The following is a 25,122-nucleotide window of genomic DNA, read 5'->3' on the forward strand; positions in this document are numbered from 1 at the left end:
GGGTGGAGGGACAGCACATGAAGTCTTCTTATCCTCTTTCCCTGCACTTGCGTCTATACCTGCCCAGAACAAGAAAAGGAGAACCAGGCATGAAGAGTCAGAGGGAGGAGAGGAAAGAGAAGGGGAAGAGGGGAGGAGATGATTGATTCTCCCTAAAGCCAAGCGAGAGTTTGTCTGAGCTGTCCTCCTCACAGGTGTTCCTAGTATTTGATCCACTTCCAACGAGCTTCAGACCCACATCGCATCAGTTTCAAGGAAGAAACCTTTGAAGTGATGACTCCCAGGAGAAGTTCTAAAAAGAGTCCAACGGACTAATCCCAAGGGAGAGCCCCTACCACTTGAACTCAGAGCCTTAACCCCTATGAACACCAAGTTCAATACTTTTCCTGTGATGTTACCATCTCTACTAGCCCTCTTTCTACTAGAAAGAAGTAAGGAGGAGCAAGAAAGAGTGTGGAGTTCTACCCAGAGATGGTCCATCTAGATGAGTCTGAGAAAAGGAAAAATCTGTAACTGAAATTCACCCTATATGGTAAAAGATCTATTTGCCTGGAATGTGTGGAACTTTTCTTATCCAAATTAATGGTATTTCTGGGTTCCAGATAGCTTAATATCCAAAAAGCGTATGACTGAAAAAATTAATTGTCCTGCCATCCATCCAGCACATCTAAATGACTAAGAATTGCCATGACTCTTGCCTTACCTGCAAACCTTCTATGATGTCACACAAGGTACAGTTATTCTCTCTCTTAAAGGGTACCATCTGTTTTTCACGTAGATTGGGCCCCAGCCTGGCAGTTGACATAATTCGTTGCTAAGTACTATAGCAAACTGTTTTTTGATTATTATAGTAAATTTCTAAAATAAATGATCATTTTTAATAATACGCACTTACTACAGTTTTTTTGTTTGTTTGTTTGTTTATTTGGATGATGCCAGTGTTTAGAATTCTGTATCTCTGTGCTGTGTGTGCATTTTGTGTGGATAGTCCAGAGGATTTATGTTTCTCTTTGGGCTGTTTCAATTTCTTTCATCTTACTCCTGCTCACAGATCTATCAGTGAACTGCAGGATGTCCAGAGATAACTCAGTTGAGTACAGAAAGAAGAGTTCAGTTTCTGGGGATTGCTTCAAAAAGAGCTTTTCCTTCATTATTTCAAGAGCATTATTATAAATACTTCAAATTTTCAAACAACTGTAACAAACTGTTTCTCTTATGAATCATAAACTGTGTACTCCTAATGTTTATTCATAGTTTTTATAAATCCACCAAATTTTCTCACATGGATTTGACTTTGAAATAGATGCTTTCCACTTAAATATTAAGTTGCCATAGGTCAAATAATTCACTAGTCCACTTGGTTTATGGAAGGGTGCCATGAAGCAAAATGAAAACAGTTTGAATCTTATTCACTTCCTCACTTTTTTTTTCTAATTCTTTTTGTGTCCTGGAAGTTTTCCTCAAGAAGGGGAAGAAAATACAATGTGGATACAACTAAGATACAGGAAATGAAAGCATCCTTGATAGAAAGTCTCAGGCTCACTAAGGGTGACAAGACTTAACACTCACAGTATGTGTAATAATCCTTACCCATGGAAAATTACTGTGTCTATATTACAGTGGTAGTAGAATTGCCTTTACTCAGTGATATCAAAATTTACACGTGATCCTAATGTAAATGTGATGGTTTCTGTCTTACTTAGGAGTAAATGGATAGTGCTTCCCAAATCTGGCACTCTTTGTGTATCTTAAATGAGTCAGCACTTAGCTCTGTCTTTAGGAATCACTGGGCTGACATCATTTGGCAATTTGGAGGATGTGAGAAATGAATTGTTTCATCTTAAAGGAAAGTAACTAGAAGCCAAATATTTCCAGATGTTCACTGGCATCTGATTTTATAAATGTATGTACTTGCTATTGTTGTGGTTTGTTTTCCTTTGGGTGGTGGGGGCACAGTATTTATTCATCTCATATTTACTGCATACGTGCTTTGTACCATGCAATGTCAACAAGGATGGAGCCTATCTTTAAGGAGCTTCCTGGTCTGGGAGGTAAAATGATAAGAAAATAGACAATTATACTATGTTTTCTTAGGTACTAAGATAAAGAGAATCGGGACTTCAAAAACTGCTCCAGTTCTGTTTAAGTGTATATTCTTGTTCTGTATAATAATAACTTGGGAAATATGCTGTAAGTTTTTCAATGTTTAATTCCTCTATCAGAATAATGGCATTTAATACTCCTCAGGTATAGACATTTCTGATGATGCTTAACTCGAGGAGATTTTCTTGATTCTGGTTTTTAATCATGTACACACAAACCCTATAGCAAGTGTACTAATGTTATACCTTACCACCAGGAGAATTCATAACTTCAAAAAGTCAAGTTTTAATCAGTTCATCCTGCCAGTTCCTTGGCCATCAATTCCATTCCTCAGAGGTGCCAGGGTATGATTCTTTTTTCTTCTCCTTTTCCTGTTGCTATGAGCAACCAATGAGCAACCAATAAAAACAGACTTTTACCCAGGCCTTGGATTTATAAATACTTTCAAAGTTGGCAATTTACTTTAGACCAATTTTCTCTCTCTCTCTCTCTCTCTCTCTCTCTCTCTCTCTCTCTCTCTCTCTCTCTGTCTCTCTCTCTCTCTCTCCTGTCTAGGTCTAAACTTCCTCCATACAGTGTGTTACTTCCTGTCCATCTTTAAGTTTCAGACATCATTAAAAAGAAGGAAGATGCCATGAGCACAGCAGGCAGGAAATGATGATGCCACACCCTTGCAGTTATGCTTTTCCGTTGCCCCTGGAGACAAGGACCTGGTTTGTGCTGAAGAGGGTTATATTGTGTTTGTGGTCATGAATGTCTATTTGCATGCTCCAGTGGTGCTTGCCCCCAGATACACCAGTATTGGAGAACAGCAAGACGTGACTAAGACATTTGCTGAAAATGAAAGCGTTTAGATGTTCACCCCTTTGCAACCATCTTCTCTGCCTTTCAGTTCCTGGTCTTTCTCACCGTGATTATTTTTTTTTTTTGTATTCAAATATTTTCAGTACACAGTTAGCCTTGAAACAAAATCTGCGTTTTCAGAATTAATCCTATCACTGACAAGGATAAATCTCACATCTCTTGAGATTAGGTGCTTTCCTTATTTCCCAGCACGTTGCTTCTGGGAGAATATGATTAATTAAGTTTGTACATTAACTGATAAGTTAGTGATGTGAAAGTTAATTCCCTTCCTTTGTATCTCTTTTCCCAGGAAACATGGTTCTACCTCAGGGAGGAGGAGTGACAGTTCATATTTTTAATCTTTTCCTTTGCTCTTCCAAAATGCAGCCCTTTGTTCCTTTCTCTGGAACCCACAAGGTTCTGACCTTACATTTCCCCAATGAACTGTCCAAGTCAAGTAGCTTCAAGGCCCAAATGAAGTTGCTCCTACTGCATGAAGCCTTCTCTGCTCACCCCAAGCCCGAGCTCTTATTGTACTTATCAGACCATTCAATGGTGCAAACACTGCCTTGTTAGCACTCCTGTTTGACTTTTACATGTCTATTTATGTCTCTCCACCAAGATTCTAAGTGCTTTTAGAACAGTGAGCAATTGGTTATGCCTCCTTGATTTTCCTATGATGCTTAGCATATAATAGATAATCAGTAAGTTTTAAGTGATAAAGGGTAGTCTGTCCCTAGTATTGATGAACAAACCCTAGGGAGTACGTCTTTGGAATCTATTTCTTGCTTGATCATTCTTAGGTCAGCAGAAATAACTTGTTCTGTTCTATGAGATTGGGGGCAAATCTGGATTATTAGCTTCAGGATAGAACACTTTGGAACAAGCTGTATTTGAATCTGTGGGGTGGAGAGAAGGTAAAGGATAAAGTTAATCACCTTTGTATTGGCCTACATGCCTTTCTATGACTACAATCTACCTGTTTTAATCAAACTTGCCATACCCAAGTGAAAGCACTGTCTGAAGAATAAGCCACACTCTAAGGAATACCACTGGATCAAAAGTTAATGTATTGGAATGGTATCAGCTGTTTTATCATACACAGCCAATTTTCTCACTTCATTCAATGGTAATATAGTCATAATTATGCTTTAAAGTCTAAACTAGAGAAATAATTTTTGGGTTGTAGTTCATAGAAAAAGACCAATGGACTTAATTGCTGAGGTTGTAGGAAAATAAGTATTATCATACGCTGTTAGGGGGAGATGTGTAAGCTCCCTTCCCTTGTTTTTGGTGGGGAGTGGAATTTGGCATTACAGGTTTACCTTGTTTGGGTCACTACCCAAGGAATGCTGATTCTTCATAATGTTTGTCTTGAGACTAATTTTTATATTAAAACACACACATCCACACTCTCTTGGAAAAGATAGTAAAGCAAGTGTTACACTTCAAAATACTCCCTCTGTTCAACGGATATAGCCATGATAGATAAAGTATAAAAAGAGATAAAAATGTGTACATGGGCTCAAAAACAAGATACAGATTTCTCTAGAGCACAAATGAAATACTGATTGAGGCTTAGCAACTGCTGGGCTTTCATCCAAAAGTAGGCAGTAGCAGCCCGGAGCTCAGCTCCTGCCAGTAAAGCGAACTAAAAATGCACTGGGAAAGATAAGAGACTGGAGCCTGGTCACTGTTTGAAGCCAGAGGCCCCCACTTCCAAAAGGAAGCTGAAAAGAATGGCGATTACCTTTAACTAGATCTGTTGCCTCAGAGGAAACTGTGCATCTGGGGTGCCTCCCAACGAAGAACTGAGTCACCTGCCTACTGTCTCCCTGACTGGATCTGTGAGATTCTGACATTATGGTGGAACATCAGAATACTGTGATAAAACATAATAGTACACTGGGGGCTGAAGGTTGGGTGCTGGAAACCACAAAAGAGTGTGTGAGAGATGGTGGAAAATCTTCTCAGAACAAGCCTAACACCCAGAACACATGAAGAAAATTATGCTAAGAAAAGCTGTCAACAAAACTGGCAGTTGAAATGATTCACTTGAGATGAAAGTAAGTTTTGAAATGAACAAGTTAAAATAAATATATGTAGAATAGTCAAAGAGATAAAGACATTTAAAAAGTAGGTAGCTATGACATAAGAACGAATGGTTATAAAAAATTCAGAAATCTTGGAAATAAAAAAGTCATTGAATATAAAAATATCAACAGGTAGAATAACTAGACTGCATTCAGTTGCAGAGAGAAATAATGAATTAGATAAGAGTTCTGAGCTTACCTAGAGCTCAGCAGAAAGGGATTTGAAAGGACACACTCAACACCCATGTTAGATTGAATGAAAAGCTCTAACATACGTTTAATAGGAACTGCAGAGCAAAGTGGAAGAAATGGTGGAGCAAGTTTTGAAGCAGTATTTAAAGAGATTCTTCTAAAATTTTCCGAAGTTGTATACTTACTACAGATGTTGAGCAGGATTAGTCCACATACATTCAAAATAAAGTGAAACTGTAGATCTGGGATTAAAGGTAAAATCTTAAAAGCTACCATAGAGAAAGATAGATTGCCCACTAAAGAAGAAACTCAAGAGAAATCCAAGATGGCGGAGTAGATAAATACTCTGCCTGTTTCCTCCTGTGAACACATTAAATATACAACTAAATTATAGAACAGTCAACCTGGAGAACCATCTGAAGTATGGCTTTTGTTTATAACTAAGGATAAAAAGAAGTCACCTTGAGACTGGTAGGAGGGGTGGAGACGAGAAGTGGGCAGGCCCCAAACCTCCACGTCGCAGTTGAGAACCGGCCACAGAGGTTCTCCCCAGAGAAGCAAGAGACCTCAGCCCCACACCAGCCTCCCCAGCCCAGGTACTGGCGCCGGGAAGAGGAGCCTCCACAATATCTGGCTGTGAAAAACAGTGGGGAGTCCATCCATCCGGGTGGGACAGAAGGCTGCGGGAAACACAAACATCCTCTTAAACTGCCTGTTTACAGACTGTCTCACTTGTAGGCACTGACCTTGGGCTCCAACAGAAGGACAGTAACTCAGGGGACATCGGAGGCATACAAGGGGCAGACTGAGGTGTGTGGCTTCCGGGTGAGGGCTGGAGGATGGTGGCCATTTTCCTGGTGTGTGGTCGTTCTCCCTTGCAGCTGGCAGGCAGGTGCCACCTTCCTCTGTTGAGCCGGCTCCCTCTGGCCAAATCTGAATCTCATTGGCCTGGTGAGCTTTACTATTCCACCGTGCTGACTCACTGAGACCCCACCCTACCCAATTTGCCCAACACCTGAGACATTTTCTCCAAGAGCAGCCAGCCCCGCTTGCCCTGCACTCTTTCTTGAAAAAAACTGTCAGAGTCTGCAGGACCCAGGCATGCAGCAGCTGGCCTCAGTGTACTCTACAACTTTTGCTGAGTAGCTCCAGGCTCAGCACTGGCACAAAACCAGAGTCTACATTAACCTGTTAACCACAATTCTTCCCACTCTAGTGACGCCTGAGACGCTTCCTCATCTAAGTCATGTACTGCATGAGGCTTTATCAGGGGCTGAACCTTAAGGGAGAGGGCAGGTGGCAGCAGGCCTCAGGGTATCCTGCTTTTTGTAGTGCTACCCCAGGCCCGGTACTGGTGGAAACCATCCTCAGTTTGCAGTGTGGCCTCTCCCACATGCCTCCAGGGTTAACACAGGCAGCAAACAACTGTGGATCACTTTGTAGTTCCTACCAGATAGTCCCTGGCCAGTCACAGACAGTGGGTGACCTGGCCCTGTACTGGTCACCAGAATGAACACACTTGGAGGTTGGCTTCAGACCACAGCAGAACACTACCCAATTAGCCCCACAAGTGGCATACTCAAAGGGTGGTCTCAATAGTCACAAGAGCCCACTGGTGTGAATCCCATTCACTGTGGCAAGCCCCCCACACAGCATCCTGTAACCTGTGGACATGGTCAAACCCCACAGCCGAACAGCCTGAGAGGGTCAGTCCTATCCACTGACATACCAGTAGCAGTCAAGGCTCAACTATAATAGGAGGGCAAACACAACTGACACAAGGGACACTCCTAGAGCACCTAAAGCTGGTGACCAGGGAGACTGCCACGGCACCTATTACATAAGGCCACCTAACCAAGACTGGGAGACATAGCAGATCTACCTAATATACAGAAACAGAGAGGCAGCCAAAATGAGGAAACAAAGAAATACATCTCAAATGAAAGAATAGGAGAAAACTCCAGAAACAGAACAAAACAAAATGGAGGCAAGCAACCTACCATATACAGAGTTCAAAACAATGGTTATAATAGTGCTCAAGGAAATTAGTGAGAACTTCAACAAAGAGATAGCAAGCATAAAAAAGGGCATAGAAACCATGAAAAAGAACCAGTCAGAAGTGAAGAATAGGATAACTGAAATGAAGAATGCCCTAGAAGGAATCACCAGCAGATTAGATGAAGCAGAGGATCGAATCAATGATTTGGAAGACAAGGTAGGAAAAATCACCCAATCGCAACAGCAAAAATAAAAAAGAATCCAAAACCTGAGGACAGATTAATAAGAGATCTCTGGGACAGCATGAAGAATAGCAATACTTGCATCATAGGCGTATCAGAGGAGAAGAGAGCAAGCAAGGGATTGAGAACCTATTTGAAGAAATAAAAACTGAAAACTTCCCTAGCCTGGTGAAGGAAATAGACATACAAGTCCAGGAAGCAGCAGAGGTCCCAAACAAATGAACCAAAACAGGCCCGTGCCAAGACACATTATAATTAGAATGGCCAAGGTTAAAGACATCCTAAAAGCAGCAAAAGAAAGGCTACTAGTAATCAGAAACAAATGGAATAATAAAGTGCTGAAGGGAAATTAGAGAATTTTATAACTTACTAAACTATTACTATTCAAGACAATGCAATATAAACATGTTCAAACATACAGGTATATGAGTTTTCTATCCACACACCCTTATTAAAAGAATAATTAAGGAATATACTTCAACCAAAAGGAAAATGAGCCCAGGAAGAACATACAGGATCTAAGAAACTGCTGAGCACATGATTTAATAAATATATAAACACAATCACACATAGATTATCCAAAAAAAATGGGTGTTTCAAAAGAAAGCTAAAACAAACTCTGGGAACAACAAAATAGGGTAGTTCAGTGGTACTTGAAACATGGGACATAGGGATACTGAAAATCTCAAAGTGTATATGTTTTAAGAAATTATAGATAACCTCTATTATAGAAATACAGTTTACACCTTCCTAACGAGCTGAGTGGGATGGGAAATAAAAAATATGGAAAATATTATCAATACAATAGGAGGCAGGAAAAGGGAAGGAAAGATATTTATAAAAATTAAAAATACAGAAATAAAGTTAAATATTAATAAATATTTAAATATGAGTTGGCAAAATAATGTAATGGATTGAATTCATTTGTGAAAAGAAAGAGGTGATTTGTTTTTGCTTTTGTTTTTGAACCCATAAAACAGACCCCTAAGTGATTAAACATGATACGAAAAACCAGAGAAAAGCTGTTGGAGCCCTGTTAGTATCAGAGAGCATTTAGCCCTCCATCTTCAAGAATGCGCTCTTTATCGAAACAAGATATATATTTGAGTTCTAAGACATATGTAAATTCTTGTAACCACCATCATCACATCATAAAGAAGAATCTCAACACTCTGAGGAATTCCCTGGTCCTGAGCCTTTGCAGTGCACCTCTGTCAACTGCTGATCTGTTCTCTCTTCTATTTTACAGAATGCCATGTAAAATCAGACAGCATGTAACTTTTTGAGACTGGCACTGGTTTTAATAGAGAAAATGCCTAAATGCACATCATCATGGGAATGTGATTAATAAATTATAGCACGTCCACACTGTGTAATTCTGTGGTCCTTAGAATGAAGTAGATCCCTATGTGCCAATATATTAGGGTCTCCAAGACATACTATGAAAATGAAAATATCAAGGTGAAGGAACAGTACACATAGTAAGGTTTCATGTGTTTATATGTCATATATACTATGTAAATGTGCAGATACATATCTGGAAGAGATACTCCAGACTCATTAGAACTTACTAAGGAATGGCATGGGAATCAGGAAAGATTAAAGGAGGACTCTACCTTCTGTGTTAAAAAGTGTTTTTTAAGAAAAATAGATTTATGATAGCAAAAAAATAAAATATTTAGGCATAACTTAACAATAAATGTTCAACACCTATGTGAGGAAAGCTATAAAACACAAAATTAGAAACATTGTGGAGAGGAAGAATCAACACCATAAAGATGTCAGTTCTTCGTATTAATTTATAAATGTGTAATCCCAATAAAAGTACCACCAAGGTTTGTTTTCTTTCAAGATACGTTGATTATAAAGTTCACTGTGAAAGACAAGTCTGAATTTGAGCATTTGTCACACTAATTACCGATGTAGTTGTCTTTTCCCGTGCTTGACCTTGAAGGGCTTATCTTGGTATCCCTAACATAATAGATGACCGATAGTAGATCCTCCAAAATGGTTGACTTCCTCTGAGACTCAGCACTTACGTTCTACATGTCCTACCCCACCCGCATCCATGTCATTTATATCCCTGGCATGTAATAGGTAAGCTGGCCCTTACTTGTGTCATTCTTTCTTTGTTACTTCAAGCAGTTTTTCTGAAGTTGAGTGGTTTGGTTTTGTTCTTGTTTTGTTTTACTTTAACCTCAGCTCTCTGGTGTCTCATTCAAGCAAATACCGCATTGCTTTTCTGGAAACTGCCTAAATTAAGTAGATATTATTTTTACATTGTAATAATGGGTATTATGATTCTAACAAATGACTGAAAATCAAGTAACCATCAAAGATATATCATGCAAAGATCATGAATATTAATGACTTAAAATCGTGAAAGTTACTATTAAAAGGCCCTAATTTTGCACTGACTGCTCAAGATAATTCAATATGCGAGAAAATATGTACATACTTCACTTAAAAATGTATCTTTTGCTGGTATAAATTTGATAATTACAATTTTAAATATTTCTTTTCCTGGATATGAGCAGCATTTCAGAGCATGATTTCGATGAGTTTAAGGAAGCTTGATTTTTCATTTTCTCTTGAGAACATTTCCCTGTAGAAAGCAAAAGCAAGAAATTCAGTTATTTCATTGACCTTAGAATTAAGGAAGCTGAGTTCCTTTTTTTCCAAAAACATCTCTTGTGTTATCTCAAAATAGTTGACAAATGAGAATTCATGAATCCAAATTTTAGTGAGTCCAATTTTCTAATCCCTGCAACCCTTTGGTTTCTTTTCCAGAAATATTACCTAGATATATTAGCATAGTCATGGAACAAATTTATATGTATATTTTTACTCCTCCAAGGACTTTAATTGTAAAAACTAGAGGAGCATTTTACACAGTTCTGTCACCTAGATGTCAGCTGCTTCTTAGGATCTAGGGTACATTGGGTCAAATTCCAGGCCACAGCCCTTCCCAAATTCTGGCAGACTCCTGGAAGGATTAGGTTCTCATGGTCCCATTTCCGGCTTCCATGGAAACAGTTTAGATTATAGATGTTTACTGTCCCAGGCAAACTGTCCCTGTCTGTACGGTTTGATCCAAGAATGAAATTTAGCCCCTTTTTGCTGTAATTTCTAGAAAATTCCTTCATAAAAGGGGTGTGTGTGTGTGTGTGTGTGTGTGTGTGTGTGTGTGTGTGTGTGTGTTTAGCAGATTTTACCAAAGGTTTGGGGAAGATTGAAAGGTATTTACATCTCAAAATAGAAATTATAAGTGTATACTCCAGCCCCCCACCACGTCGCTTAACCTATTTCCTTCAATCCTATCCCCTCTCTGTTCTGACTCACCTCCTCTTCCTCCAAACCTGTTTCTCCCAATATAGAGGAGGCAGTTTAACCATCTTTGTTGCCTTGGCTTTGTTCTCAGTGACCTTTGTTCTCAGTGACTCACCTTCTTCTGTGTCCCTCTCCTCCTCATTCCCAAACTAACTTAGATATTTTCCTTAACATAGATGATTTCATCCAAGAATTATTCTCATAGCCCCTTTTAGGATAGTAACTTTCTCACCTTTGTATATTTTGGATCAGATTCCCTTGTTCATTTTGCTTTTTAAATTTTTTTCTCTTCCCAATTTCTTTTCCCTCCTTTTCTCCCTCCTCCTATACAAACACACCATGTAGCTCTAGTCTCAAGCCTTTTTCCTCCAAAAGCCGTCTCAGGGTTGCCCCTAGAAAAAATGGTGGAAATCCTCATTGTGATGTGTGCATACGAGCTGGGATGGTCTGAGCCCCAGTGGTCTGTAGAATGGGATGGGGTGGGGGCTTTCTCCCTGTGCCTTCCCCAAGCCCTCTCCCTGGTCCTGCACCAGCAGCCTGGAGCCCTTTTTTAATGCTTGGTTTACACTCTAATCTTCAAAGTACTGGGTAAAGGTAAAGGTAAAGAGAAGTGAGGTAGATACAGTAAGTGCTCACTTAACATCGTCTATATGTTTTGTGACTTTACGTGAAATGATGTGTAAAATAAACAATTTTACCAGAGGCTAATTGATATAAACAGAGTTAAGGTCCAGTGACATCTCATCCATGATGTGACAAAATGACATTGCATGAAACGGCGTTATATGAGGACCTGCTGTGTAGGTGTAATTAGACAAACTTCTCAAAAGAGCAGAAGAGGTAACACAAAAACTTGCAAGTTCTTACAAACTGCTGTTATTTATAAACATACCACAAAAACACCCTTTACTTTTCTTTTACTTTTTTTTTTTCTGGAAGCCCGTCTGTTTTATTTTTTTGTTTTCTCTTTTATTACACCTTTCAAAATAGGGATCCTTCTCCCACTTCTTAAACTTGTAGTGTTCCAAAAGACTGTTTCTATCAAACATGGAGGTTAACTTCCTTCCTCGCTCCTGTGGCTATTTTACTGTTTAAATCTTCACCCTCTTTACTCTTGAACTCTGTGATCTGCCCTATTCTTTTTCATAGTCCTGGATCGGACAACTTGCCATTACATTCCTTGGGAATTCTACTCTGAGCTGCGTCTCTCTGGAGTCTTCCTACAACATGTTCTCTCAGCAACAAGAGCAGCTTTTGTTCTTCGCGACTAAATTTCAGGGTTTTTTCCTACTCTCTGCTCAGTTCTGAGTAGTTAACACCTTCTGGAAAATAGATCACTGTCTTTACCGTCCTAGGATTTAAGTAGGCACGTTTTTTAAATGATACCTTCATAAAATTTGAAAGAGAAATATGGCGTCAGAAGGCTGAAAGGAACTTCTGGAGATCGTATGTGTATTACCCTCCTATGCTGGACCATTCTCTATGAAAGCATCCTAACAGAAAAGTGGTGAAGTGAGGAGACCATGTGGAGTGGTGGAAGAATTCTAGGCTGTAAACAGAACAGGTTTAAATTCCTGCTCTATCATTTTCTAGCTGTGTGACCTTGGGCAAGTATTAGCTTAATTGTCCAAACTTTGGTATGTTACATTTCTTCTTCTATAGAATGGGGAGAATAGGACCTGTCTCCCTTACATGGCAGATGCTAGCTGATCAGGTGTTTGTGCAGAATATAAAAAGGCATCCCCACTGTGTGGCCATAGCCCCAAGGGCACACAGCTGAGAAAGGGGAGCCAAGCAGGACTTCAGCCCATGCGTGCCCCTTAGCTGGGCACCCTGGTGCAGTGTGTAACGTAAAACCTATCCAAGCTCCAGCCATGCAGACATCTTCCACCACTGGGAGCAAGCCTGGGAGGGCTGGGCAGAGGGACAGTAAAGGGCCTGCCTGGTTTCTTGGCCGGGATTTAGCACCTTAATAAGGTACCTTTTTGCCTCCTAAGTGATCTTGCTTTCGCGCTGGTTCTTCTGTATTTTCATCCCACCACTAACAATGTCACATTAGCTCCAAGGTGTTGCTCTTGGAGAAGGTGCTCAGGGAAGCACTCCTTTCCCCGCTGGTCTTAAGCCTCCACCTTCTGCCTACTTCAAAGATTGTCCAAGCATTTAATGAGACCACGAATGGGAAAACTTCTAGAACATGACACAAACAATGACTTTCTTCTGTGTTTCCCTGAAAATAAAACCTAGCCGGACAATCAGCTCTAATGCATGTTTTGGAGCAAAAATTAGTATAAGACCAGATCTTATTTTGCTATGAGGCCGGGTCTTATATAATATATAATATAATTAATATAATACCAGGTCTTATATTAATTTTTGCTCCAAAAGACACATTAGAGCTGATTGTCTGGCTAAGTCTTATTTTCAGGGAAACAGGGTTGTTTCTCTTTTATATTCCTTCAAAACAGTCTGGCGTTTATGTAGGCCTTCTCCTACTATTTTCTGTTCCTGGAGTTTCCATGGTAGAATTGACTCCCAAGATATATGAAGGATGCTCCATTGAGATGTGAGATAAAAATTAAAACTTTATATTTATCTTAAAGGGAAAGGAATTAAACTTTTCTAGTATTTGACATAGGGATTGACAGTATTTAATGGACATAATTATGAATAAACAGATATAAACTGAGTGGGCATGCTCAACATTTTTTTCCCTGAGAAAGGTAAGTGATAAAAATGTTTGCAAACCACTACTCAATTCTCACACCTCTGTAGCCGCTGAACCCTCTGAATGTAATCACATTTATTATTCTTCCCTGCTTTCTTTTGATTGACATAAGAAGTAGTTGCCCCTGCTTTATCTTCCAGGACAGAGCTTTTATCAATCTTGTGGTGGGTGGAGCTTCCGCCTCTTCCCCTGACCTCATTTTTTCACTGTTATCTGCATAGGATATGGGAAGCAGTGAGCTCTTTCCCTAAAACAGGAATAATTTATATAAGGTAATTTGTAATTTAGGATGAAGTCAGATTGGGATCTTTTTAGTTTAATCCTAGAAATTCAGTAAAATAAAATAGAAATGTGGTTCTAGGTCCAGGTGGGCTGCGCTAGATGACATTAGCAAGTTACTTAACATTTCTATGTCTTGGTCTCCTCATCTGTGAAATGGGAATAAGAGTGCCTGCCTCATTAGGTTAAGGTGACAATTAAAAGAATTAATACCCATGGCATTTTTAGAATAGGGTTAGTTGCATGTTAAACACAACAGAAATTTGCTGCTGTCATCACTGTAATCCCCATCCCTATCTTCATCCCTCAGAGAGGTATGGTCCACACCCGACCTATTCAACTCCAAACTGTTAATACTAGTGTCAGTTCCGGATTCATTTACTTTCCCATTAAATAGATACTGGTGATCTCTTATGTATCAGGCACTCTACTGGGTGTTGGGTGCTCCACTCAATTGTCAAACCTTGTACTTCTGTCTGGTGAGCTGTATCTCCCATGTCACCAGCTCGTGGCCGTAGCAGTCCACTTTGCAATAGATTCAGTTTCTACTTCTCTAATCAATATAAAGGGCTTTCCTGTTACAAAAGCACTAAGCATTTTGCAGTTGTAGAATCACTAAACACTAGGGATTTCCAGCTATTTGATATTTTAAGGTACAAATAGACTTTCCCTGCATTATTAATTCCACATCTTATTGCTGTCAATCCCTTGGTTATTATTCCTCCTCTGAACTGTTTACTTATTGTTCAAAGAGTTCCGTTTACATGTACTTCTTCCTGAGGATGATTCCTACAGGAAGATATAAGGTGTATTCTGCCTCATACTAATCTTCAAAAGGATACATTCTCTCTTACCCAAATTGCAATCTTAGGAGACTGCTGGACATTTTCACAGCTTAATATTCTTTTCAGCAAATTGAAGTACTGGTAGAGAGATAGAAGTCCTCAACATAATATTTTATGTAAAAAGCTAGCAAGTTTAAACATAATTATTTTGCTATTGAACACTTCTGTATTCTTTTACCTCTCTCTGAAGAAATGGTTTTTATAAAAGCCTAGTAAATTCCCATTATATTAAAGCCATTCACATCCATCTGTGCATGTAGTCCAGGATATGGGTAGATAGAAAAGGGGAAATGATAAAGACAGGATTTCTTCCAGATTTCCTCCTTCCAGTCCTTTTACTTGTCAAGCTAATATAATCTTGGGAGCTATCCAGTTCGAGACTGAGCCTGATAAAGGGATATACTTCCCAGACCAAAGACTGATTCTCCCAGGCTCCAGTGAGAGAAAAAATGGAAATTTTTTTTAAATGTATGACTGTTCTTTAAATATTTATTTTGTTGTGAATTGTTTTATGTCTTAACAAAACTGCTGTTTTATGTCATAATTTAAACAGGAATAACAAAGTGATGTATTTTATTTTTCCAGCATGTGGTGTAAGAATAAAATCTTGGTGCTGGAATTAAACCTTGTATTCTCCAGACAAAGGAAATGGACATTTATTGGATGTGATTGCTGCTTTCTTTGCACTAATGCTATTATGAAAGCTCTTTGAATAATATAATTTGAAAATATTATTTCTGTGTTTCAGGTCATGCAAGACAAGATCATTTGCCTTCCGAAAAGAGTTCAGACTTCTCAGAACCACTCTTCCGTTTCAAATGTCTCTCAAGCAGTTGCCGGGACCACCCCCCTACCTCCACCTAAACCATCTCCGACTAACCCCGTCACTGTGGAAATGAAGGGCCTGAAGACAGACCTGGACCTTCAGCAGTACAGTTTCATAAACCAGATGTGCTATGAGCGTGCCCTCCACTGGTATGCCAAGTATTTCCCTTACCTTGTCCTCATCCATACCCTAATCTTCATGCTCTGCAGCAACTTTTGGTTCAAATTCCCTGGCTCCAGCTCTAAAATAGAACATTTCATCTCCATCCTGGGGAAGTGTTTTGACTCTCCCTGGACTACACGGGCTTTATCGGAAGTGTCTGGGGAGGACTCAGAAGAGAAGGACAACAGGAAGAACAACATGAGCAGGTCCAACACCGTCCAGTCTGGCCCAGAAGGCAACCTGGTCAACTCTCAGTCGTTAAAGTCAATTCCTGAAAAGTTTGTGGTTGATAAATCCACTGCAGGGGCTCTGGATAAGAAGGAAGGGGAGCAAGCAAAGGCCTTATTTGAGAAGGTGAAGAAGTTCAGGCTGCATGTGGAAGAAGGAGACATACTCTATGCTATGTATGTTCGCCAGACTGTACTTAAGGTTATAAAATTCCTAATCATCATTGCATATAACAGCGCCCTGGTTTCCAAAGTCCAGTTTACAGTGGACTGTAATGTTGACATTCAGGACATGACTGGATATAAAAACTTTTCTTGCAATCATACCATGGCGCACTTGTTCTCAAAACTCTCCTTCTGCTACCTATGCTTTGTAAGTATCTACGGATTGACGTGCCTTTACACCTTATACTGGCTGTTCTACCGTTCTCTAAGGGAGTACTCCTTTGAGTATGTCCGGCAGGAGACTGGAATTGATGATATTCCGGATGTGAAAAATGACTTTGCTTTTATGCTTCATATGATAGATCAGTATGACCCTCTGTATTCCAAGAGATTCGCAGTGTTCTTGTCTGAAGTAAGTGAAAACAAATTAAAGCAGCTGAACTTAAATAATGAGTGGACTCCCGATAAACTGAGGCAGAAGCTACAGACAAATGCCCATAACCGGCTGGAGTTGCCTCTTATCATGCTCTCTGGCCTTCCAGACACTGTGTTTGAAATCACCGAGTTGCAATCTCTAAAACTTGAGATCATTAAGAACGTAATGATACCAGCCACCATTGCACAGCTAGACAATCTCCAAGAGCTCTCTCTACACCAGTGCTCTGTTAAAATCCACAGCGCGGCACTCTCTTTCCTAAAGGAAAACCTCAAAGTCTTGAGCGTCAAGTTTGATGATATGAGGGAGCTGCCCCCTTGGATGTACGGACTCCGGAATCTGGAAGAGCTCTACCTGGTTGGCTCTCTAAGTCATGATATTTCAAAAAATGTCACCCTTGAGTCTCTGCGGGATCTCAAGAGCCTTAAAATTCTCTCTATCAAAAGCAACGTTTCCAAAATCCCTCAGGCAGTGGTTGATGTTTCCAGCCATCTCCAGAAGATGTGCATACATAACGATGGCACCAAGCTGGTGATGCTCAACAATTTAAAGAAGATGACCAATCTGACAGAGCTGGAACTGGTCCACTGTGACCTGGAGCGCATTCCTCATGCTGTGTTCAGCCTGCTCAGCCTCCAGGAATTGGACCTCAAGGAAAATAATCTGAAATCTATAGAAGAAATCGTTAGCTTCCAGCACTTGAGAAAGTTGACAGTGCTAAAACTGTGGCATAACAGCATCACCTATATCCCAGAGCATATAAAGAAACTCACCAGCCTGGAGCGTCTGTCTTTTAGTCACAATAAAATAGAGGTGCTGCCTTCCCACCTCTTCCTATGCAACAAAATCCGATACTTGGACTTATCCTACAATGACATTCGATTTATCCCACCTGAAATCGGAGTTCTACAAAGTTTACAGTATTTTTCCATCACTTGTAACAAAGTGGAGAGCCTTCCAGATGAACTCTACTTTTGCAAGAAACTTAAAACTCTGAAGATTGGGAAAAACAGCCTGTCAATACTTTCACCGAAAATTGGAAATTTACTATTTCTTTCCTACTTAGATGTTAAAGGCAATCACTTTGAAATCCTCCCTCCCGAACTGGGTGACTGTCGAGCTCTGAAGAGAACTGGTTTGGTTGTGGAAGATGCTCTGTTTGAAACTCTGCCTTCTGATATCCGGGAGCAAATGAAAACAGAATAACTTATTTTTGTTTAAAGTTTGACTGAAACATGCTTCTACCAAATACAGTATAAATAATTAGGTAGTCTTAATGCCTTTCCTACTTTATGTTTGTTTGTTTTTTTCTTTTCACACGAAACAAAATGTACACAAAAATCTGAGTCAGGAGTATGTATTTTTTAATAAAAATTTAATTGTATTTTTTCAATATTAATATTTTAAAGTTTTATTTGTCCTGGAACCTAATGTACCTATTATTGTTTTCTACTGACAGAAACAGATGGTTCCATATGTTTTTGTTTTGATTTGTTTCTGTTGTTTTAGTATTTTTTTTCAGTTCATTCTTGCGAAAGGGAGGGAATTTTAAGTTGCATGCTTTTTGGTGTTTTTTTAATAGATAAAGATATTTTGCCAAGGTCATTTTTAGCTTGTTTACACCTGTACAGTTCCTTGTTTTGGTTGTCATTGTGTGTATACCAAGGAATCTGTGCCAGTTATTTTAATACCAGCTGCCTTCTCCTTTGGCCAAGCCCTTCATTCTATAGAAAACTCTGAAATTTAAATTCACATAAGTGCATTGTCACAGACTATTTATTTTAAATTTTTCCCCACCTCCAACAGAACCCTAAATTATGTCACTTCATATACCTGACAGTTAAAGTTATCCTTAGGCAAGGATTTTGTAAGTGAATAAAGACAATAATCTTCCATAGTTGACATGCTTGAACTGGTGGTTTATAATTTAATTGATTTCCATTTTTACGAACCTTTAAAAATACTTAAAAACTAAATACAGAGGCTTCCCCCCCTTTAATCTCAATAGAGCTCTCTAGTACTGGTGAACAACCTTAGAGAAGCTCGATTTATTTTAATTAAAATAGGTAATTAAATTTAAAAGTCATAGAATTAGAAGCCTGGTTTTGAGTAATTTAATCATCTTTGATATCATAATAGGTAGATACATTAGATGGAAAAACATTTCACTACTAAAGCACTCCGTTAGAGGGCTGATGCACGCCTGTCAGGCCCACGGGTTCCTCCGGGCAGTGTAGCAGTGGAATCTATTCAAATTCTGCCTGTTGCACAAAACATATGTAGACTATATATTAATCAATTTCCCTCAAGTCTGCCCTTGCTGTGATTACTAGTGATGCAAGCACAGAAACTCATCTGCTCTCTTTGGCTTAAAATTAGTAGCTCATGTAAAATGGTTCTGTTCCTTTTCTTTTTTTTTTTTTAAAGTGTGACTAAATTGCTAAGTGGATGTCACTTAGGAATAATTTTTGCCTGATGGTCAGCAAAGCTTTTATTTATCTTTCTACTTAAAAATTCAACATAATATGGGTCTTGGGCAAAATTTTTCCCTAGCTATTAAACTGTCTGGAACAGGAAAATGAAACACTATTTGTGCCCTCAATCTAAGACCAGTGCTACTGATCATGGAATTTTGTTTTATTTACCAAATTACATTGACCGTTTTACAAGCCGTAGCCTCATCTAAGAAATGACTGAACAATGAGAGAAAGTGGGAAGATGATTTGGGGTTTCAAAATGTTGCTTTTAAAATTGGCTCCTTGATCCTGGTGACGTTGCTCAGTGCTACTTTCAGTCATATATGGAATACACCTAAAGGAACTGCTGAGCAGCTATATGTACCTCGATTCTGGTTTAAGTGTTACAGTACATCATGGAGTGTAGGGTTTGGGAAAGAGAGGCTTTTCATTTATTTAATATAATCACGTAGACCAAAGTGCTTCACTATTTCTGTATTGGAATGGTGATTTTGTATAGCAGATTTATTTGATCTGGAATTGAAACATGTTAAAATAGTAACATGGTTATATTTCTTGTAGGATAAAATATCCAATTCCAGAATATTGTTAGGATCCTGATTTTGAACAATATGTTGTATTTGGAAACATAGCCCTATCGGATTTAAACAACCAACCAAACAAAAAACCTAGAAGATTGTCCATAGCTGAGCATGACAAAAATACCCTGTTGAAAGGTAAACTGAGATAACTACTGGCAAAACACTGGGTGCAGTATTTTTCTGTATAAAATATATAGTTATTTTCTATGTCACCCTTCCAAAGGGATCTATTCAGGTCAAAAATCATATTTATGCTGAAGTCTTTATCTGGTGTTAACTCATAACCTCATATGGGTTTATAACTGAAGTCTCTAATAATTAGTTTTTATCACTTGTAACAATTTACTCAAAATTCCAAAAGAATTTTATTTGCTTTCTTAATGATTTTACAGGCTGCCCCTTAACCTATATCCTAGATAATATCCAATAAATCAGTACAGTTCGATGACTTTATGTTTTAACACAAAAGGAAAATTCATAGATGTTTCTATTAGACTTTATAAAAATTCAGAATTCTCAAACTTTATCTTGATAGAGTCTAAATTTTCTGACTCGGGCCCTTTTTGATATTATAGATTTTTGCTCACATTATTAAGTAAAAAGTGTTCAATTACTATTTAGCCTTTAAATGGGAAACTCAGGTAAATGAACTGCTGACTTTTCTAAAGTCCTTTAACAGATCAACTCCATATAAAAGGGGTGTTTACCTAATCCCTTTCTGTATTTTACAAGTGCTCTTGCTAAAAAAAAAAAAAAAAGAACAGCTAGCTCTATTTCTCCAACCTCTATACAATTCATGAGAAACTGCTTAAGTAAACATAGAAACACCATATGTACTCATAATTCCTATGGCTGCTTGAAGCCCATAACGGGTACGCTTTTTGGTCAGTTTTAACGCTTACGTGTAGAGCAGTCTGGCTTATGGTCTGATTGAAACAGAGTATATAAATATATCCCAATGGAACTCACCTAAGAAGGCCACACCTCAGAAAACTAGTTATGTGTTTTTGTTTTGTTTTGTTAATACAACATTTTTAATATAAAATTTCTTGATGCAATGAAGCCTATTTTTTACAGTCATGAAGTTTTCTTATTGTTCATCCACCTTTTTTCTGGCTATTACATGTCCCATGTACCTATTGTAATGAGTTCTCTAACAAGGCATCCTGCTTTTTCAGAAAGGCATGGAAAATATACCTGCTGTGAGTATTTTGTTTATTTAGGGGTGCCTCCTTATCTGTTTCTCAAGCCATTTTTGTAGAGAGGGGCTTAAAAACAACCTGGAATCTTCCTTGAGGAAAGTTCAAGTTCTTGCAATATGCTGTCTTAGGATTTCTGATATCAAGAGGAAACAAAATCTTTATATCTCTTGTTTCCATTTCCCCAAGAATGTTGCTATTATTTATTTCCTAATTCTACTCTAAGAAAAGTCCAGTTTTAAATAGTTTATTTTACTCTAATTTCATACCAAATATCTGATCAATAGTAATGCTATATTTATTTAAACAGTGAACATTCATGATCGATCCATCTTTAAGGAAACTGTCAGCAGTACTTAGTAGTAAGTAGATAAGATAAATTTTCAATATAATTTCAATTTGTGTTTAGAGCCTAAAGATTGAATTCACATTCTCCTGTCAATCCGCAATGTGAGAATGCTATTCACATTTGGGTAGGATCTCAATAACTCAGGGCAGGGTTCCATACTAACCTTAAGTTAGCAAAACAGTAGTTATTAGTAAGGAAGATGCCTCAAAGGTCTGTAAGATTTTCTCACCTTTTCTTGTCTATTCAGAAGACACATTATAAGAAAACTTGGACAGTCTTGACCAGACCTGCCACTGATTTTTCAGCCTTATGCCTCAGTGACATGTTTCTAATACAATTTCATACCAGCCTTCCAAATTAGGGATCCACTCTTACTCCATCTTCCCAAGCTATTCACTGATAATGGTAACATCCTGAAGTTCATTTTGAGGAAAGGTAAGAGGGTCTCCTCCCACCTCAAGAATTTTATTTTCAATCAGAAGACCTTGAAAAAGGTTATGTAACTTTGAACAACTTAATTTCTTGACCATATTAAATAACAGTTCCTATGCATGTTTTTAATTTGGGATAAGTTTGCTTTCTGCTGAATACTGTTCCCTCTCCCACCTGATTCTGCCTCTTCCATGAATATTTTTACTGGGTTTGAAACTCAAAGCCTGATGTGCTCACTCAGTTTTCCTTCTGCGACTTGTTTTCTCTCACTGTCTATATGTGTTCAGATTGTGTCAAATGCTGGCAGAACCTCTAAGGCTGTCAAGAAAATGCTTGAAAGTTGATTTGTCATCGTGCAAATTCATGATCAAATGTCTTAATGTTATTTGGCTATGTAGTACATAGGAACAGAAAATAACTTAAATAAAGTCATTTTTGTAATTTAAAATTGAGGTGTGTCCCTTTCTTATTCATTTAGAGAATCATGTTTATCTTTTGCGTTTCTGTTGTAGTTTTGCGTATTCTGTTACTAAGGCTACCTGTACTTTGCAGGAAATGAGCCGCATGCATTCTTTCACTTTGTGTTTAGCCAGTTTCTGCAATTGTTACTAATTATTTCCTTCCTTAATTCACTGTACTGCATCTTACCCAAGGTGCCCCTGGAGTTTTCATTTGGGTAATTAGTGCCTTAATATGTAATCTGGAGTGCAATTTCTCTGCATTTGCCAGGTCAGATTGTACAATTGCTATCCTGCCCAGCTTTCAGTAAATACTTGGTGGTAATGATTGTGGTTACTTAAAGGAATCAAAATGGTTCTGCACAGCTAGGCCTCCCCTACTGAACCACATACACTCCAGGCTTAGGGAAGCCCGTTATAAGAAAACTTCATGTGCCACTTATGTTACCGGGAAAATGATGTTAAACACCTTGGCTCTTGTCGTCTTGAAGGAAAGACTTGAATCAAGAAACAGAAATTTGTGCAGCATGAACAGCAGAAGTTTATTAGTAAAAAAGAGTGTACTCTGAGACCTACTTGGGAACGGGCTGGCCCAAGACAGGGAAGCGGCCTCGCTTTATATTGTATGAAGGATTTTATTTGGGTAGAACTGCCTCCCCCACCCCTTCTCTTATCTCCCTCCCCCCCCCCCCCCCAGGTGCCTGGTCCTCTGGCGCTTAGCAATGTATTTCTTTGATTAAGGGGCATGAGTAAACATACCTCTTGGATTTAGGGGCTTGGGTAAACACATCCCCTTGATTTGGGGGGGATATGTAAACACTACCCTTAAGGGTGTGTAAAAACCTGGAATCCTATTGGACTGATGATCCTGACAAACAGGATGTATCTGCCCCCTTCTCTGACGTTTAACAACTTACCTCTTTGATCTAGAGGTAAGTGTGAGCCTGGAGTCCTGCTGGGCAGCTGCCCGGCATCTTGACCCAGGTAGGAGCTGTAGCGAGGGGCTTTCTAACCGGAGCTAAATTTCTCCTGCTCATTTCTGTCTTCTACCTACCCTATCATTTATGCATAAGAAAATTGTCACTGGTAACTCAAAGCTAAATTGTGATTTTACATAATTTTCGATAGTCATTTACAGCTCAATTATCTTGCTAATAATTAACTGATAGTCCTTTGAAGCCCTATTAAGATGAAGGATTATGAGTGTGGTGAGTGGCCCTGCAAATGTGTGTATCAACAACTTAGAAGGGAGTGAGGGAGAGCCCTGGGGACATTTTGGAGACAAAAGCTGAGAAATGCAATAGATTAGAGAAATCTGGTGATTTCAGTGCAATTTGCACATAAGACTCTGTCCACTGTCACCTTTCACTGTTCCATCTTTCAGTCCTTTCATTTATGCAGAATATTGAGATAAATACTGAAATTGAATAAATTGATTCAGTTGTTTATTGATTCAGTTGTTGGCTAGCAAGGACTGAAATAAGCATTTTGGTGTGGGTGGAAAAGTACACGGAGAAGGAAGTCACTAAAGTCAGTTGTAGACTCAGTGGAGTACTTACATAGCCCTGCCACAATTTAAATGTCATCCTAAATACCCAGGTAGGAAAAAAGTGAAAAGCTGTTCATAAGCTGCAATTTTTGTGTAAATCTTTGAATATTAGTTATATTTTAGATTTCATATTTAAACATATTTGAACAAATTGTGGTGCAAGTAAACATTTATATGATCAGGCATACCGTAAGTGTTGGAGTATTTTCAAAGTTTGAATATTTTGCATAAAAGACACAACATTAGGCAATGATGTTATCTAAACAAAGGACCATTCTGATTATTTTGAGTCATGGATTCTTCTGTTATAAAGTTTGGGAACAAGTAGAAGATGGACTTTCTTTTCAGTTTATGTCTTTAATCCTTTAGGGAACTAATTTTATTTCACATCAAGCTACTCTAGACATCATCATTAAAAAAGTGTTTAGTTCAATTCCTGTTAGTAATCTGAGGTAATACAGATCTTGAGGAAAGTGACACAAAAGAGGCAATCTGTGAGTTTTTAATTTTATATCTCCTCCATAGTTCTAAGGAAAAAAATGTCAACTTCCCAGCAGTAATTTTGGTGTAGAAAAAAATTATAACATTCTTCAATTTGAATTGCAAAGATTTTTGGGATTCCATTATAATTTCACATACCCTGTGTGGAGTAATTTTGTTAAAATAATATTCAAATTAACTTTTGGACAGCTTTGAACATCTCAGGCTGATGTGGTCCAACAATAATTAAAAACAAATGCAAAAACATGGAGGTATATTCATTGTAGATACGAGGAATAAATGCTCACAAATTTATGAAATAGTTAATGAGTTTCATTTGTGCCTATTGTAATGTATGTATAAGTTATATTTCTTAGTGATTTAAATTGCTTTCTGAAAACTACTTTATGGTGTAGCCAATCTGTGGGGACAGAGTCCCAGAGAGCAGTTTCCAGGCTCTCGGCCTCACATGGAAAGGTGCTGGCTCGGGTAGCAGATGGTCATCAGCTGTGAGTAGCTGGCCATCAGCTGTAACCAGTTTGCCATTAACCGCTAATATAACTGCTGTGGTTACATTGGTTGGTTAGTTAGTTGGCAGAGAAGCAGGTGGCAGATCGCGCACTGTGTGGCTCCTGCTTCCTGTTTCTCCAAACCAGCCGCCAGGGAGAATATAGTGGTATGAACCCCCATCCATGGCTCTGTTGGTGTTCCTTTTTGGCCTCACCATATCCTGCGCTTTTATGTGGGGAGTGGGACCAGAGACCCCGCATGACACAATCTCAACAAAAACCTGAAAGGCCATGTACATCAATAATCTCTAAGTGATGTTAAAGAAAAATTTATTCTTACTGTAGGGACAGAGTCCCAGAGAGCATTTTCCAGGCTCTTGACCTCACATAGAAAGGTGCTGGCTCGGGTAGTAGATGGCCATCAGCTGTGACTAGTTGGTCATCAGCTGTAACCAGTTAGCCATTAGCCACTAATATAACTGCCATGGCTACACTAGCAAGCATGGATTGTAGTTAGCAAGTGTGGTTAGCAAGCGGATTGTGAATTGCATATCGTGTTGATCCTACTTCCTGCATCTCACCCAGCCACCAATGAGACTGGGGTGCAGGAAGACCCCTGATT

The 25,122-nt window shown here is 38.8% G+C and overlaps 1 protein-coding gene across 2 annotated transcripts in view; it reads left to right on the top strand.

Annotated features, from left to right (window-relative positions):
* The window catches only part of LRRC8C (leucine rich repeat containing 8 VRAC subunit C), a 76,230-nt gene extending 54,278 nt beyond the window's left edge, over positions 1-21,952 (top strand). For both annotated transcript variants that reach the window (XM_019753282.3, XM_088791311.1), the window contains one exon: positions 15,399-21,952. In XM_019753282.3, the coding sequence (XP_019608841.1) occupies positions 15,399-17,672 (2,274 nt within the window). In that variant the 3' untranslated portion in view covers positions 17,673-21,952. The remainder of the gene's footprint in view (positions 1-15,398) is intronic.
* Positions 21,953-25,122: the final 3,170 nt, after the last annotated feature.

Source organism: Rhinolophus sinicus, chromosome 14 (genome assembly GCF_057876585.1).
Source record: "Rhinolophus sinicus isolate RSI-liver-muscle chromosome 14, RSI-T2T, whole genome shotgun sequence".
Lineage (NCBI taxonomy): Eukaryota > Metazoa > Chordata > Mammalia > Chiroptera > Rhinolophidae > Rhinolophus > Rhinolophus sinicus.